The 16,646-nt window shown below is 35.3% G+C and overlaps 3 protein-coding genes across 3 annotated transcripts; 1 reads left to right on the forward strand and 2 right to left on the reverse strand.

The window, feature by feature from the left end:
- Positions 1 to 1,941: 1,941 nt before the first annotated feature.
- Positions 1,942 to 5,990, reverse strand: LOC123914360 (GEM-like protein 1). Its single transcript, XM_045965481.1, has 4 exons — positions 5,445 to 5,990; positions 5,247 to 5,348; positions 4,339 to 4,610; positions 1,942 to 2,335 (listed from the first exon to the last, which is right to left on the reverse strand). The coding sequence occupies exons 1-4, from the start codon at positions 5,722 to 5,724 to the stop codon at positions 2,162 to 2,164; spliced, it is 828 nt and encodes a 275-aa protein (XP_045821437.1). The 5' UTR covers positions 5,725 to 5,990; the 3' UTR covers positions 1,942 to 2,161.
- A 2,281-nt stretch (positions 5,991 to 8,271) lies between these two features.
- Positions 8,272 to 11,668, forward strand: LOC123916480 (PKS-NRPS hybrid synthetase cheA-like). Its single transcript, XM_045967949.1, has 3 exons — positions 8,272 to 8,317; positions 8,601 to 10,450; positions 10,531 to 11,668. Exons 2-3 carry the CDS (start codon positions 8,603 to 8,605, stop codon positions 11,488 to 11,490), a joined length of 2,808 nt encoding a protein of 935 aa, XP_045823905.1. The 5' UTR covers positions 8,272 to 8,317; positions 8,601 to 8,602; the 3' UTR covers positions 11,491 to 11,668.
- Positions 11,669 to 11,805: 137 nt separating this feature from the next.
- Positions 11,806 to 13,578, reverse strand: LOC123915050 (protein MAIN-LIKE 1-like). The gene is made up of 3 exons (XM_045966203.1): positions 13,034 to 13,578; positions 12,233 to 12,949; positions 11,806 to 12,153 (listed from the first exon to the last, which is right to left on the reverse strand). Exons 1-3 carry the CDS (start codon positions 13,508 to 13,510, stop codon positions 11,806 to 11,808), a joined length of 1,542 nt encoding a protein of 513 aa, XP_045822159.1. The 5' UTR covers positions 13,511 to 13,578.
- Positions 13,579 to 16,646: the final 3,068 nt, after the last annotated feature.

Here is a 16,646-nt window from a genome sequence, read left to right on the forward strand (position 1 = left end):
AATTTTCAAGAAATCAATCTACACAGCTCACTTTGTGTTTCTCCACTTGATTCCTTCACAATTCACTCTTGTTACCTGTGATTGAACCAGGCTCTGATACCAATTGTTGGCGCAGCAGAAGCAAGAGTTTGCTTGGTTCAGAGGATGCAAGGTTCAGAGGTTGTGTTGCCTCTGACTCTGATGTTCTTCAGAGGATGGATTGCAGGCACAGGCACGCACACTGCAGGCAAGCTCATAGGCGAGGAAGGCTTGAGCTTGAGCACACACACACACAGTTTTGCAAAAACTGTGTTTAACAAGATGAAACGTTTCTTGATGATTTTGGTGAAAAACTGATTATGAAAGCTTAGAGAAAAATAGAAATTTTATTCATCCTTAATGGGCCAAAAAGTTATATTACAATTGATACACTAAGGTGTATTTATACTTGTTACTTAAGCTACAAGTAACTACCTTTGGCCTAACTAATTCCTAACAACTTTTGGTAGTTAGACTAACCAACTAACTACCTAGGATCAAACAAAACAAACTTCAAGATGAATTAACTGCTTTCTTAACAGGATGTAGGTCGTCTCAGGTAAACAGTTGTGAAAAATCAGTTATAAACGGTTGCAAATAAGCGGGTGCGAGTCTATAAAAAATATATCTTTTAGTTATCGAAATCGACCGAACAACCATTAAACAATTGAATTCCCCTCTCTTTGTGTTCATTTAGTTATTCTATCATTTGTTGTCTTTGTGTATATGATGTATTATAACCTATTTGAAGAATAAGAATTTATGGATTAACGGAGTTTTTGATGTAGCAATAATTTTTCAATCTAACCTGCAACAACCGACTCGTTCTACCCGTCATCCGAATAAACGAAGATGTAAACGGTCAAAATTGAACCCAAATTAAATGATTAGAATTTTTACCAATCTAACAATTTTTGACCCGAAACCGACCGATGCTTAAACCTACTTATGAAGTTATGATTATGAGTCGGTATGAATTATTCTCACACTATCATACCAGCTACAGCCAGTAGCTACGTATATAGATTATCAACTGTGCCCAGGAACAGGATACTCAAAAGAGGCGGATCCAACAATTTTTTATGTAGTGAGACAAGTCTTTATCAAAAAAAATGTAGTGGGACAAGAAAATAATAATAGATAGATAGTAGATTTCCAAAACAAAAGATTATAAGTTTTTGCAAAATACATAATCTGATACAAAATTCAAGTATGATAGTTTAAAAAGATAAAGAAATATAAAATCAGCAACATCTTTTAATCTTGTATAATTTTCTACATTCATTTAAAAAAAGAGTTGTCTTACGATTATGAGAGCAGCAACTGGAGGTTATTTTTGTGGCAATTTTTTTATTATGATTAAGTAAAAAGTTACTTTAATGAGTGTATCCATCAACAATATCCAATTTATAAATAAAATACATTTTATAGTTTTTATTTGTATGAAATAAGTGGCTAATTGAATTAATTTAGTTTTTATCAGTGTAAAAATACACTGTTTATGTAGTGTAATCTTACAAAAGAAAAACAATTAAAGAAAGAAATAGAAAACCAAATCTATTCAAATTCATTATTCAGGACGGTCGAAAAGACATATTTTCTCCGCGCCCAAAATGGTGCATCCGGAAGAAAACATGTTTTTTGCCTGCCTGAAATAGTGAACCCGAACGGATTCGATTTTTTAAGAAAGGGTCGGGGAAGACAAAAACAGTTCTCAAAGACATTTGCACCAATTTCCAGCTCATATGTTTCTTCTGACTTCATTATTTTTGACTTTTGAGGAAAAATAGAGAAAAATCATCCAACAAACTTCTTTCATTTATTCCTTTAACTTAATTAAAACTCTTTGAATCTCATTACTCAGAAAATACTAAATGAGTTTTGTTTGGTGAGATCTTCCATATAACTCTATGTTTAGATAGGTTGAACTTACAACAAATCAATCAACTTCAACATTTAGAATGTAATAATATGATGTCACACATGTAAAACACAACGATCAAGTTTTGATCACAATACTATAACAGCTCCACAAACTACAGTAAAAAGATAAAATGTTTCATGATTTTGTGAATTGAGAAACATTTATCAACACAGACTTCGAATTTGGTATAATACATGATGTTTTTCAGTCCAACGTGTATCAGCGAGACTGCAATGCTTCTTGGATATGTTTAACAGCGTTGTCATAGTACACAAAGCCCATAAACCAAAATTCATGGTTGTCAACGGAGATAATCTGTATAAATTTTTCGGACGCGTTGGCTTTGCTTGTGGATGGGTTCACTGCTCTCAGCTGATGCAATGGAATGACCACCTAATGCATAAGATCAAAAGCATGAGTGTAAATATTTCCAAACAATAGAAAAATTATGATTGGAAATGGTAACTTGGTAAACAGAAAAATATAACAGTGCAAGTATAAATTTACAGTTTTGCCTATGTGAGAACCCTCCTCGTCCCGGAAATGAAAGACAAATCAGTATGGCAACAAGTTCATGGAACAGTCCACCTCAACATATATGTCGGTGCTTCAGTTTCGAAGTGAACTAAATAATATTGACATTTTTTCTTTTAAAATTTAGAACCTTCCCTTACACATCATTCTTAGTAGTCAAATTTGCTTCAAACTTCTTCATTTCTAAGTCGCATAATTAAATTTCTTATGCTTCAACATATATGTCAGGGTAAGCCTTAGTTCTAGAGCTTTTTCATGTCAGTTCAAGTCATGTAATTAAATTTCTTATGCTTCCTTCTTCCACCTTAAGTAATAAGAATGTAATAGTAAATCACTCTTATCTTTCCTTTCTTCCCCCTACAAACCAAACAAATGGAAGAAAATGAAGGTAATTCTCTCTCCTCTTCATCGCAAAGCAAGAGAATTTTATTTACCTCCATTCGCTTAAACCCCTCCTTCTCTCACTCCACTCTGAACTAAATAGTCTGTAATGCAGATACCGAAAGAGAAACGGATAGAATTGAAAAGAAACAAGTAGTTAAGGTATTCTTTATTTTCAAATGAAAAATAATTTGAAACAAGCTAAAATTTCAAAAGTGACAATTCTTTTAAAATATAAGGGGGTAGTTCATAATTAAACCTTTCCTCCTCTCACTCCTCGAATAGGATTATCTCCAGTTGATAGAACCTATGAGAAATTAAAAAAAAAAAAAGGTACTTCCTCCATCCCAATTTATGAATGTCACATTTGCAAAAGTAATTTGTTTCAAAATGAGTGTCCTTTTCAGTTTTCAATGTAATATGAATACCTTTTTCTCTCCAATAGTACCATCTAATTAATACACTGTGCATCACTCCTATGTCAATATAGTATTTCACTTTGCATTTATAATGGTAAGTACAACAATATTTGATAAGGTTAATTTGATAAAATTGTTATTCTCTTTCATTTATAGTTTTCCATTAATTAATTTAAGTATTACAGCAATGCTGACACATTTATTCAGAGAAAATCCACCATTCCTTGATAAAATAACATGGGTCAGAATGAGCATATTTCACAAGCAGTAAAGATTGGTGTACTCAGAAGCTCTATTTTTTGGTCAATCCACTGTTTCTTGTACAAGAAGCTCTTCTAACAAAAAAAAAGCTCAAAGGAAAATAGCTTATGATGTATCCCAAAATTATTGTAGTGTCCAAAATGCAAGGGTCAATGATTCCTCTAGAAGAATATAGGAGGATACTCCTTAGATACATCTAGTATCTATGAGTATTGTACACATATCACTAATACGGGTAGGTACACACCGATACTTTACCTAATTTGGACTGGAGAACCTGGGTTCTATAGGTATGTATGAAAGGCTACACTTAAAAGTATTCATTAATTTCAGGAAAAGCAACAAAACTGAACTTGGGAATTGACCAAACACCTTATTCTAAAAATTCCAAAAGTCTCATGCTAATTAAAAAAATCCTCAAATGTTAGTGATAGTAGCCACTAAGAAGGACTGGCATGACTGATGTTAGAGGTTCCAAGGAACTAGAGTGTGATTTTCGCATTCTCAAATCTCAATGACTAATGAGTCCTACAGCTAAATTTCTGAGACACAAATTGGGGATTTATAGCATGTGTCATTAAACTTCACTTTAGAATATGCACTTGAAATTATTCTCCATTCAATTCATTTAAAATAATAATAAAACTCTAGTACTAGGAAATAATCATAGAAAATGAAGATTATACAGATCGTGGCATTAAATCAGTCTGCAGAATCAGGACGGCAAGGCAGATAAAAAAAATCTAAGTTTGCAGAACAAACCAATAAGAAGCAAAAGGACTTCCAATATATAAAGTTTACCTTATAATAGCTCCATTGAGTCTGGTCACCGGTTTGATAAGAAAGTGGGTTATCACTACAAAAAGCGAGCTTTGCAGTTGACAAATACAAGACTCCCATGACAGGTCCAGCAGAAGTGGAGAGGTAGCATGCATATGTTTTAAGAAGTTGTTCTTCTGGCACAGTCTCAAAAGATTGTCTAAAGATCTTCTCATAGCCACCTTCTGCAAGAACTTTGGTCCCCTGAGCAATCCTCCCCACAGCAGCATCAGCAAAACTAGGACCCGTTTTCACTGTTCCATGGAAAGTCAAAATCCAACATAAATAGCTCAAATGAATGTAATTATTGTTTAGAGCCAGTTTTATTATAAACATTAGCAAAGACAAATGAAAGTTTTCAAAAATGTATTTTAAAATTAGATAATCACTTTCAAAAATATATATTCAAGATAATTACACATAAACGAAAGGTAAACGGGCAACAAGTTGCGCCGCTAAACCTTTTTGTGTAGCAAAATCAATCCTTTGAAAAACTATATCCATAGACCTAGGGGACACAACATTGCTATACATTGAACTCTTTTCAGAAGGTCCACACCCTTGGGTGCTAGGAAGTCAAAAATGTCAAATGCAAATGGTAAAAAATTAGATTGAATTTTGAAAATTCTGAAAAATTTCAAAACATTGTTTTCAAGTTGAATGAATTCTCTCTAATAAGTGTATATCTTGTCTTTATCACAATTTAAAAAATGAAAAAATCATAACAAAATTCTAACCACACGCATGCAAAGTAAAAATTGAATAGTCAACAACAGTGTATTTAAAAGGAATGCTCCAGATCCAAAAAAAAAAATTGAAAATGTTAGATGAATTTGAATAATTGATAGAAGTAGTAAAAAATTAGGATTGATGATGATGATGATACATACAGTGCTGCCACATATTTCCAGCAAGATCTTCAGCTTTCTTGGTAGCTTCAGCAGCTTTCTTTCCCCATTTTCCAAGAACATCTTTCACCGAATCTAAAGTATCTGCACAAAAAATGAAAGAATAGAAGGAAGGAATTTGAGGAAGATGAAATGAATAATTGAATATGATAAAAGGTGGAAGAAAGAGAGAAAACAAACTCTTAGCAGATGTGGGAGCGGAAACAGGCGCCGGAGAGACATAGGGATTAGATTCGGCGGGCATAGTGGTGGCAGCATCGGTGGCACGAGATTGAGTTGCAGCAGCAGGTTGAGGTGGTGGAACGACGTCGTTTGGGTCAAGTTTGGGATATGGAGCGTAATCAGCGGTGTGAGAGGCAGAGTTTTCGGGTTTGATATTGGTGGGTTGGACTTGAACATGATGTGGGGTTTGAGTTTCAGGTTGAGATTGAGGAGGAGGTTGATCAACACCACTACTCATGTTGATTGAGGAGGAGGATCGGATTCTGAATTTCAAAACACGACTTGTGTTGAGTTCAGAGAGGATATTCTTTTTTTTTCTCTCTCTCTTTTTGGGGCAAATCAGAAATTTAGCAATCAATCAGATGCACTAGAGTAGAGTAGTAGTAGTAGTACGTGGGTGGGACTTGAATTCAATTTCAAAATTGTAACTATTCTTTTTCTCCCAAACCGTCAAATTATTTGACTCCGTGCTTGCTTGCTTGCTTCTTTGTTGTTCTTCAACGCTCTTTCTAGATCCCCACCCTTGCTTTCTTTTCTATTTTCATTTTTAGCGGTTCATTTTTGTTAGAATAAACTATCCGATCTATCTAATCCTTAATTAGGATGATCGTATTCGAACCAATCCAAAAGTTAAATCGCATATCGAATTTATACAAACCGAAATTGTAAAAAATTGCATTTAATTTTAACCGCACGAATCATTTTTTTTCTAAACCCCACAGTTTGATTTGGGCGGTTTGCGGTTTTTATTTCAGAAAATCGAACCAAACCAAACCGCAATGCTTAACTTAGTTCTATCAACTATTAGCGATCAACCCAAATTGAGTTCATAATACAATAGCCTGTCAAAACATATCATTTCACGTGATCCAGAACTATACGGTTGGTATTAAAAATAAGTTATTATGTATATGCAATTTCTGTATATGCATATTTTATCATATAAACAATAAAATAAATTAAGATTTCTTATGTTTATTTTGTAACAAGTTAGAAATATTGTCATATTTTTATATCGTGATAAACAGCACAAACCAAACCAACCTTAACCGCACTGATTTGGTTTTGTTTGGATGACTTTTTAAAAACCAACCGAACTAAACTGAACCACATGCATTTTTATCTCGCGGTTAAGATGTCTTTTATGCTCAAAACCGAACCAAAACGCACCGCGAACACCCATAATTTGACCTAGTTTATTTCAGATTTTTTACCTCAAAAAGGCGAAGTCAGGCCAAACTTTTTTTTTACTTCTTAATAAAAAAAGTTATTTAATTTTTATGTGTAAAATACATAGATAATAAGAAGAAGTAATATATCAATTTAGTCCCTTAATTCTTTTCAAAACATGAAAGAAAGTAATAGTTTATGAATCAAATTGATGAATTATTAATAGTTTATATTTATATGGTTTATGAACCAAATTGGAGAGAAAATGATGGTTCATGAATAAATTGAAGGTTTATTCTTTTTTTGTTATCCACTAGTACCACATAGAGCTTTTGAAATAGGCCGGATTATCGGGCTGGTTGAATAACCCTGTATTTTAAGACCTCTTCTCTCCTGACCCCTCTCATTTCTTTTCTATCCCTGAATTTCCGTTTTTGTCCTTGGGGGTACTTCGGTTTATACGAACTGAATTTTTTTGTCATGCTCAAAAATTTCGGTTTATATAAACCGAAATATTGTGTTCCAAATTTTTTTCCAGCTTTCCTGCATAAATTCTGCATGAGATCCTCAACTTCCACAATTTATTTGAAATACTAAACGATGTCCGGTTTGAGTAAACGACCACTCGTCGGAAAGCTTAGGGTGTCAAGAATACAAATATAATTTTTGTTTGGAGGGTTAACTATCAAATTGGTTCAGTTTGACCAAATAATGGGTACTGGTACATAAACAGAGCATAATCTTTTCTCAAACTTGTAGGTAGATTTTCTCATACTATAATTAATGGAATTTAACAATTCCGGTGTCAATATTGTAGTAAATTTTGTCTTCTTTACACTGGATTAAAAATCATTAGCATACGACTTATATTCAGAGAGCTATGATAAATTTACCACAGGTATCTCTACAACATTTTGCAGAAACTTTTCTCAAACTTATAGGTAGATTTTCTCATACTATACTTAATGAAATTTAACAATTCCGGTGTCAATCTTGTAGTAAATGTTGTCTTCTTTACACTGGATTAAAAATCATTAGCATACGACTTATATTTAGAGAGATATGCTAAATTTACCACATGTAGCTCTACACGAATTTTCACATAAATTTTCCTTCTTTTGGGGGGTATATGTTATTTCGGTTTATATAAACCAAATTTTTTTTCCATGTTTAAAAACTTCGGTTTATATAAACCGAAGTTTGTTGGCAAAATTTTTTCATACCGCAAGGAGTAAAATGAGATTTTTGGGGGTATAAAAGAAATGAGGGGGGTCGGGAGAGAAAAGTTCGTATTTTAATGTGTTGGGCTGTAAAAAAACATAGAGAAAAATGACTGTGTTTTTTGAAAATTTCTCTTCGCACCCACCCATTTTCTCGCGCACCCCCCAAACTTCCAAAATTGCCCCTGCAATGTTGACTTCGGGGACTACGACTCGAATTTTTTCTTGTTCGGAAAACGTTTTCCGCTCGCTCTTTTTTCGGAAAACGTTTTCCGAACGACTGGGTTTTATACCAGAACGTTACAGCTTTCTCTCATTCACCTAATCACTCCATCTAAAACTCTCACCCAACAAAATTTTTGTTTCCTTCGAATTTTGGCTCAAAATCAAGATTGCAACCTTGCCTAGACGTTTCAATACTCGTGGAGGCTCCAAATCCAGGTAAATTTTAGTTTGAACCGTTGTTTTTTTTGATATCCATGCTATATGTAGACTGTCATTCGTAACCCTTTTCTGACAAAATCGCTCGGAAAACGTTTTCCGAACATACCTCAAAAACGGTCGGAACGTGTTTTCCGAATTACTGGGAGTTTGAATTTTCAAATTTGCAGCTACTGTACTATTTTATATGATCATTTTTTATTTCCACATTAATCTAACAATTCATAATGGAATGCCTATTTGTGTTATTCATAATAACAAGATATAAATGTGTTATGTGTAGATATGGATGATGATCACGAGCTTCCAAAAAAGTCGAGGGAGGTTGTACTTGGCTTACGTAAACAAGATCCGGTGGAAGATGCCGAACCCATCAACTGTGCAATTCCAGTCAAATATGAAGCTACTGAGTGTGAAGCACCAGCTATTCACATTGATACAAGTGAGCATTTTGTGCCGGAAGAAACATATAAGGATCGAGATGAGTTGATTAAGTGGGTTAAGGGTCAAGCTGAAAAGTTACATTTTACAGTTGTAACTGTAAGATCGGACCAAGGATTGGTAAGTGGGAAGCCAAGTTTTGTGTTGGGTTGTGAAAGGGGAGGTGCGTACAGACCATCGAACTACAAGGCAAAGAAAAAGGTATCAATCGAAGAGAGGGGATCGAGGAAAATTGGTTGTCCGTTTAGACTCCGTGGTTATTTGCCGAAATCAAAGGAGTGGAATCTTACAATTGTGTCCGGCATTCACAACCATGTGTTGGATAAAGCTTTACAAGGTCACCTAGTTGCGGGGCGTTTGAAACCCGAAGAGAAGGAGACGGTTGTCGAAATGACCGGAAATCAAATCCCACCTAGAAACATCATGTCTACATTGAAAAAGAGAAATCCAGATAGTGCGACAAGCATCAAGCAATTGTACAATGCCAAGCATAGATTGAAACTTGCAGCTCGGGGGCCAAGGAGTGAAATGCAACAACTTTTGAAATGTCTGGAGGAGAACAACTATTATTTCAAAGTTCGAACAGCTTGTGAGTCTGACACTATTCAAGACCTTTTTTTTGCACATCGTAAATCTATCGAACTGTTCAATACTTTTAGCGATGTTTTGCTTATGGATTCCACATATAAAACCAACCGGTACAAAATGCCATTGTTTGAGATTGTTGGCTGCACATCGACTAATAAGACATTTGGACTTGGTTTTGCTTTTCTAAGTAATGAAAAACATGACAATTTTGTTTGGGCTCTACAACAAGTGCAACAACTTTTAGTGGACGAAAACTGTGCACCGAAGGTTATTGTGACTGACCGGGATGCCGCATTGATGAGTGCTATTCCCGATGTATTTCCAAATGCAACACCGCTAGTTTGTCGCTTTCATGTTAAGAAAAATGTCTCAGCTAGGTGCAGCGTGCTTTGTAAGATCAAACATGGTGAGGAGGAGAAGCAAGGGGACGTTGTTAAAAACATAATGTCTCAGTTTTACGAAGTGTTGAATTCTCCAACCGAGGAAGCATATGCTGAAGCGGTCTTAAAGTTTAGAACCGTATGCGAAAGGTGGCCTAGATTTTATAACTATGTCAAAAAAACGGTTCTAGACACTGATGAAAAGAAAGTTGTGAGCGCGTGGACAAACCGTGTAATGCATTTTGGTAATACTACAACAAACCGAGCTGAGTCATCACATGCTGTGCTAAAAAAATACTTGTTAGATACAAATGGTGATTTTGTCAAGGTTTGGGGAGCAATACATGATATGTTGGTTAACCAACACACTGAGATTCAAGCAACTTTTGGGATCAGTTTGTCGTTACAAGAGCACAGATATGATGATAAGCCGATGTACAATTTAGTGGTTTATAAGGTTTCAAGAACTGCATTGGGTTACATTCATGAAGAAGCCAAGAGGGCTGAGGAAGTTGGCATGGATAGCAAAAAGTGTGGTTGTGTGTTACAACGCACCCATGGATTGCCGTGTGCTTGTGTTATTGCTAAAAAAATTCGCCACAACCGACCTATTAGGCTGGATGAGATTAACAACCATTGGAAGAAGTTGGTTTTCAATGACCGGGAGGATGTTGAACAACAAGTTGATGACTATTCTTGCTTGGCGGAGTGGAACGCTATTCAGGTTCGTCTACAACTAATAAAATTATCAATAAGTATTTATATAATGTGTTAGAATGATAATTACTTATATTTTTTTTTTAGGAGCGTTTGAGAACAGTCGATGTCCCCATGAAAATACAAATTAGAGAACAGCTGCGACAGATTGCATTCCCACAGTCTACGTCATTGAAACCTCCGGTTGTGGTTGGAAAGAATAAAGGGGTAAAAAGAAAGGGTGCTTGCGGGGAAAGTTCGATGACTCGGTCTCCTTCCTATTGGGAGCATGTGGAGGTGCAATTTCCGCCTAGCCAATCATCACAAGCAACACCATCATCTTCCAAACAAAAGGGTGCACGTACCGGTAAAGTTAATCCAATCGAAGATCGACATATTCCATTTCTTGATGCAATGCCATTGTTCATGCATTCGCATATTGAGGATATAGTTGATGTCGATGGTGATGGTTTCTGCGGATTTCGTGTTATTGCTTTGGATACTCGCAACAATCAAGCTGATTATGAGCTAATTAGACTAAACTTGCAAAAGGAGCTAAGTAAGCACAAGGACGAATATTTGACGATATTTGGTTCTATGGAGCGTTATCAATATCTATATGACGCTTTCTTTCCACCGACGAGAAGGTCTAGTCGGCGCATGGCACCTAGAGAAAAGTGGCTAACGTTTCCAGACATGGGGCACATCATTGCCTCATACTTCAACAAGGTAGTAGTGTTGCTGACTAAGAGTGAAAGGTCTGGAGCTAGTGAAACTTTTTTTCCATTGCGAGGCACTCCTCCACAAGACCCGGATTCTAAGATTTTATGTATCGGAGGGGTTCCAGATCATTTTGTCTATGTTAAGTTGAAGCAACATTGTCCATTACCTCCGACCTGTAAGACGTGGACTAAGTATTGTACGCAGGAAGCTTCTTCGTGGCAGAGTAGTTTCGTGGATAGACAAGCGGATTTCGTGGCATTGATGGATAATGAAAAAGGCGCTGTTGTTCCGAGACGTAAACTTCAAAAGGGAGACTCTAAAGAATGTCCAATCGATTGCTTGTAGTTTATGTTATTTAACTTAATTAATGTTTTTTGATTTAGCGCGATTGCGGCGTAGAATGTCACTTTAGGATGTCACTCTAGACTCATTTTGTAAGTGAACACATTTTGAACAACTTTTGTAAAGTAGGTGAACATTGGACATTTTGAACACATTATGTAATATTCGATGTTCGATTAGATTGTCGAAATATTTATTTGTGTTGGTGTACGTCTGATTTTGATGATTATAAATGTGGCTTAAACAGGTTATTTGCGAGAAATGCAATATTCAGAGTAGTAGGTACTCCACTACTTGGTTCTGTCCAGCAACTGGTTTTTATGAATAAAAGTCCCAGTAATTCGGAAAATATAATCCGAACACTACTCCTAAAACATGACCAAATTGTCGCAGCACATGTTCAGGTAAATGTTTTGCCTTCAATGACCCGCACCTCAACCAACCAGAAAACCAGCAAACATCAATCAAGGGTCTCACATGACGGTGACCATCGTATGGACAAAATTCAAAATCAGAAACCTGCATGTTATCCAAAAATTGCCTATACAGGACAGGATCCCTATGTCCTTGTCCAGTGCTGAAGGTGGCATTACGTGGCATCTCCTCTCTGTAGTTCGGATCTCTACGCCACACAGTCATTTTTGGAAAGTGCATCATTATCCATCCCTACAAACAAAAACAATAAAATTAAATTATTTCGAAAAGTATAATTATGAAAATAGATAACAACCAAAATACTAATTACCTGATAAAAGGACAAGTATCCGGCTACTTGCATACCACCGGCCTTGCACGAATCATCCAAATAGTGCTGCAGATATGTTAAAGCAGCCACACCCCAATTCCACTGATTCACATCCGACAAATCCTGAAAGTAGCTCAAATAAACTACGTCGACGTAGAATTGGCTTTTGTTGCTGAAAATGGTAGTGCACACCAAAAACAGCAAAAAAGCCCTAATACACTGCTGCCTCAACACCGTAATTTCATGCATCGGTCGGTTTTCACTCACAGCTTTGTCAATTTCCTCCCATCTTGTAGTATACACAAATGCTAGATCTCCATAAGTTATATGCGGACCGTGTGTATCAATAAAAAATTCCCAACATTTGGATTCAGGCACTCCAAGATATGTATTCACAAGTTCAACTCCTTCAGCTCTTGATATCTTTCTGTGGTTCAACAGCTTTCCCTCGATCGGTAGATGTAACAGACATTGGACGTCATCCAATGTGATGCCAACCTCACCTATTGGTATGTGAAAGGTGCTAGTCTCCGAATGCCATCTTTCGGCAAATGCAGTGAGAACCCCGTGGTCTATTATGCTGTAATTGGTCCTCGTTAGCGGCTCTAAGCCGGTTGCTTCTATGGCTCTCCAAAACCAGTCCACATTCCGATCCATTTTTGGAAGGTTGATAACCCTCTTCCCGTTGGTAATGGCCCGCATACTTTTCTTCAAAATCTGAAAATTAATACATAAATTTATATCAAGATATAAAAACAAATAATTATTTAATAAATCATATGCAATTAATAATTTATATACCTTTTCATCACCAGGCTCTGCATTCCATATCGGAATTGCCCTATGCTTGTGGTATTCCGTTAATAAGGAAAAATTACTAGGTCCTCCCGGATAGCCATCCTCTGGTTGCAAATTGGGTGCATGTGGTGGTTGATGTGGTGCTTCATGTGGTGGTTGTTGTTGCATTTGTTGTTCCCGTGGTTCTTCATCTTCATCTTCATCGAGCCAGTCTGCATCATCGGCCAAATATTGACCAACATTTACATTCCCATCCTCAGCTGCATCTACGTCAACATCATCAACTTGTTGTCGCCTTGAACGTGATCGTGTCGCACCTGACCCCCCCGCTTCATTATCATGTGTTCCTTGAGACGGAGGTTGTCCTTGTCTACGACGACCTCTTTTAGCAGGAGGATTGCCGGCAGCAGCCTCTCGTCGAGCAGAAGAATGTGCCTGACTCGGTCTACCAAGCCTGCTTCTTCCAATATTGTGTTCCATATCTAAACAAAAATAAAAACAAAACAAAACACCATGATAAATAATTCAACAATATTTGGTTATTTCCAAACTCAAACATATACATTATGCATTCCATTCCAATTCAGTAGTTTTTCCGAATTATATTGCACACAATTTCAAGCATATGCATTACCAATCTTCATTCACACATTTTTACAAACACATAGAGTACGAAATCCAAATCTACAACATATGCTTGAGTTTATGCTACAAGTCAGCCAAACACTTGTCTTAAAAAAACGAATTATCAACAATTTAATCACTTAATAACGAACGAATTTTCATATGAACAATGGATAACAACAAAATTTCGATGCAAATGAAAATTGATGAAAATTGGATGAAATTGGTTGAGGAAAATTGGATGACAATTAATAAGAATTCGAGATAACAGTAACATACTAATTGATCAGAGGTTGATGATATTTGTTGATGCAGATGCAAGCTATGCGTTCCTTTTCTCCCTTTGCAACCCTAACCTTTCGCAGAAAATGGAAGAAAATAGAAACTGACAAGAGTTCTTAACGTTCTGGTATAAAACCCAGTTGTTCGGAAAACGTTTTCCGAAAAACGAGCGAGCGGAAAACGTTTTCCGAAAAAAGAGCGAGCGGAAAACGTTTTCCGAACAAGAAAAAATTCGAGTCGTAGTCCCCGAAGTCAACATTGCAGGGGCAATTTTGGAAGTTTGGGGGGTGCGCGAGAAAATGGGTGGGTGCGAAGAGAAATTTTCGTGTTTTTTGGATCAGCCCGTCAGGCGATGTCTTTCATGGTCTGTCTTGGGTAGGTTGTCTGTCGGGCTTTTGGGATGGCACAGTAAAAAAAAAGTAGTTTTTTGTAAGAATAAAAATGTTAAAAAATAGTTTTCAATATTAAAAGTTAAATAATGTTTGATTTATTTAACTTGCGATATTGACATTTTAAACATTCCAATTATTATTAGGTTTAATTAGTTAAATAGTCCCTTAAAAATATTTTAGGTTTCACAATGATTCCTTAAAAAAAGTTCGAATTGGTCCCTTAAAGACATCTCCGTTAATCAAATTGGTCTCTTCCGTTAACTTTTAACAGCAAAAGTTATTTGTCTTAATGAGAACCATTGGATATTTTTGCCTAAATGAGAACCATTGGATTTTGTAGATCTATATATCTAATGATAAATCATCAACACCTATTTTTTCCTCTTTTCTTCATCATCTTCACTTATTTGTTCTTGATGTTCTTCATGAACATCTCATCAAAAAAATTCAGATCTCCAAACAAATCCAAGAAACACACCTCAATCCAAAAAAAAAAAAAAGATTAAAAAACATACAAATTAAGAGTAATCTGCATCATATGCCCTTTGTATTATTTTCGAGCTCTTTAATTTAATTTGGTATATTAAGAGTAATTTGAGTTGGGTTCCATTTTTGGTTTTCAAGCTGGGTTTTATTTTGATTACATATGAAGCTCGTGGGATTCATTAAAAGAAAGAAGGGTTAGAAAACAGAGAACCCAAGGGTTGAGCTCCTTGTTGCCGGCGTCGTTTACGGCCAAAATATCTATGGCTAAAACCAGTGGCGGATCCAGGACCCTGGACCAGTGGGTGCAAACTTTTTTTAAAAAAAAAAAAAAAATTTTGCACCCTTTTTAACATAATTAAAAATTATATTATATACGTAGTATAGCTAATATAGTCATTTTTTGAGAAAGCTAGAGAAATATTATCAATAATAAAAACTTAGTAATTAAACTCATAATTTCTTGATATAGAAAACAAAAAGTAGAAAAATTTACTAAAAAAAATAATAGAAAAATTTAAGGAGGTAACAAGAAAAAAATTAGTACTATTTTTTACTCCAATACTATATAATATTCCCTTCGGACACAATTATAAGCAAAAAAATACTTTTTAGATTCATTGAAAAACTAATGTATCCAATCTATATTATTGACCAGATATATTACTTTTTCGATGAAACTAAAAAGTGATTTTTTTGCTGATAATTGTGTCCGGAGGGAGTATATGTTTGTGAAAAAAATGTTTGTGAGAATTCATCACCATAGCAAATGGAACGCAGTGGAAAAGTCAACTTTAGTAGTACTGTAATACTACTAGTAGTATTCTTTGAAGAAAAAGTCAAATATATGGGATAACGAGAAAGAACTGAAAAGTAAAAATTCTTCAGAAAAAAGTGAACCAAAAATCTGATGTGTCAGATAGAATAAATGAAGTGAGAGAATTTTGGGGTCTAGTTTAAAAATCTTTGGGTCAAAGGTGCAAAGTAAAAAAATCAGTGTGGTCAAAATTCAAAAACATGGGGTTATTGGTGCAATTTTTCAAAGTTCAGGGTGTGCAAGTGCACACCCTCATGGTACACTGGATCCGCCCCTGGCTAAAACAATGGTGTTTGCTCTGGATCTGGACCCAAAAAACAAAGAAAGAAAAATCTTGTTTAACTGGTTCATAGGTAAGAAGAGTTTAATAAAATTAGATCATGAAAGCTAAAGGAATGAGTTTGAGAGGATGAACTTTTTTCTGGGTTTTTTTTTTTGGATTTGTATCATGAAGATAATGAAGAACATCAAGAACAAATGAATGAAGAAGATGAAGAAAAGGAAAACAAAATTAGGTGTTGATGCTTCATCATTGAGCACAATAGACCTATAAGATTCATTGTGTGTTTGGTTGTGAGTTGAAGAAAATTGAGTTTGTGATAATTGATTTTGATTAAAAGTGAGTTGAATAGAATTGATTTATGTTTGGATACATTTAGTAAAAGTGATTTTCATTTATTTATATTGTTTGGATAATTTAGATCAAAATTGCTTTTGGAGTGGCTAATTACCAAAATAGGTTTTAATTAAAAATCAATTAGAAAACAAAAACACATTTAAAAATTATCAAAAAAAATAACAAAATTTGTCCATCGTTCATATTTGTTCGGACAGTTTGGTTGAGACTAAAACCCAACCCAGTAGAAATAAAATCAAACTCAATAGTGAAAAAACAAAACAAAAAAATCAAGAAAAACCCAACCCATTAGTGAAACTAAAAATCAACAAAAAATTGCTCTTATTCTACTGGAGTCCAGAACCTTCTACATTTATGGAAATTGATTCCTCTCCCCATTTC

This window comes from Trifolium pratense, linkage group LG3 (assembly GCF_020283565.1).
Source record: "Trifolium pratense cultivar HEN17-A07 linkage group LG3, ARS_RC_1.1, whole genome shotgun sequence".
In the NCBI taxonomy this organism is placed as follows: Eukaryota; Viridiplantae; Streptophyta; class Magnoliopsida; order Fabales; family Fabaceae; genus Trifolium; species Trifolium pratense.

Bases quoted from the DNA above. Each gene is read 5' to 3' on its own strand.
- LOC123915050 (XM_045966203.1), bottom strand. From the start codon at position 13,510: ATGGAACACAATATTGGAAGAAGCAGGCTTGGTAGACCGAGTCAGGCA. The intron at 12,950-13,033 runs GTATATAAATTA...ATTAATTTTCAG, and splicing joins CAGAGCCTGGTGATGAAAAG to ATTTTGAAGAAAAGTATGCG. The intron at 12,154-12,232 runs GTAATTAGTATT...TTTTGTTTGTAG, and splicing joins GATACTTGTCCTTTTATCAG to GGATGGATAATGATGCACTT.
- LOC123916480 (XM_045967949.1), top strand. From the start codon at position 8,603: ATGGATGATGATCACGAGCTTCCAAAAAAGTCGAGGGAGGTTGTACTT. The intron at 10,451-10,530 runs GTTCGTCTACAA...TTTTTTTTTTAG, and splicing joins CGGAGTGGAACGCTATTCAG to GAGCGTTTGAGAACAGTCGA.
- LOC123914360 (XM_045965481.1), bottom strand. From the start codon at position 5,724: ATGAGTAGTGGTGTTGATCAACCTCCTCCTCAATCTCAACCTGAAACT. The intron at 4,611-5,246 runs GTATGTATCATC...TCCATGGAACAG, and splicing joins TGGAAATATGTGGCAGCACT to TGAAAACGGGTCCTAGTTTT. The intron at 2,336-4,338 runs GTAAACTTTATA...CTTATGCATTAG, and splicing joins CTCAATGGAGCTATTATAAG to GTGGTCATTCCATTGCATCA.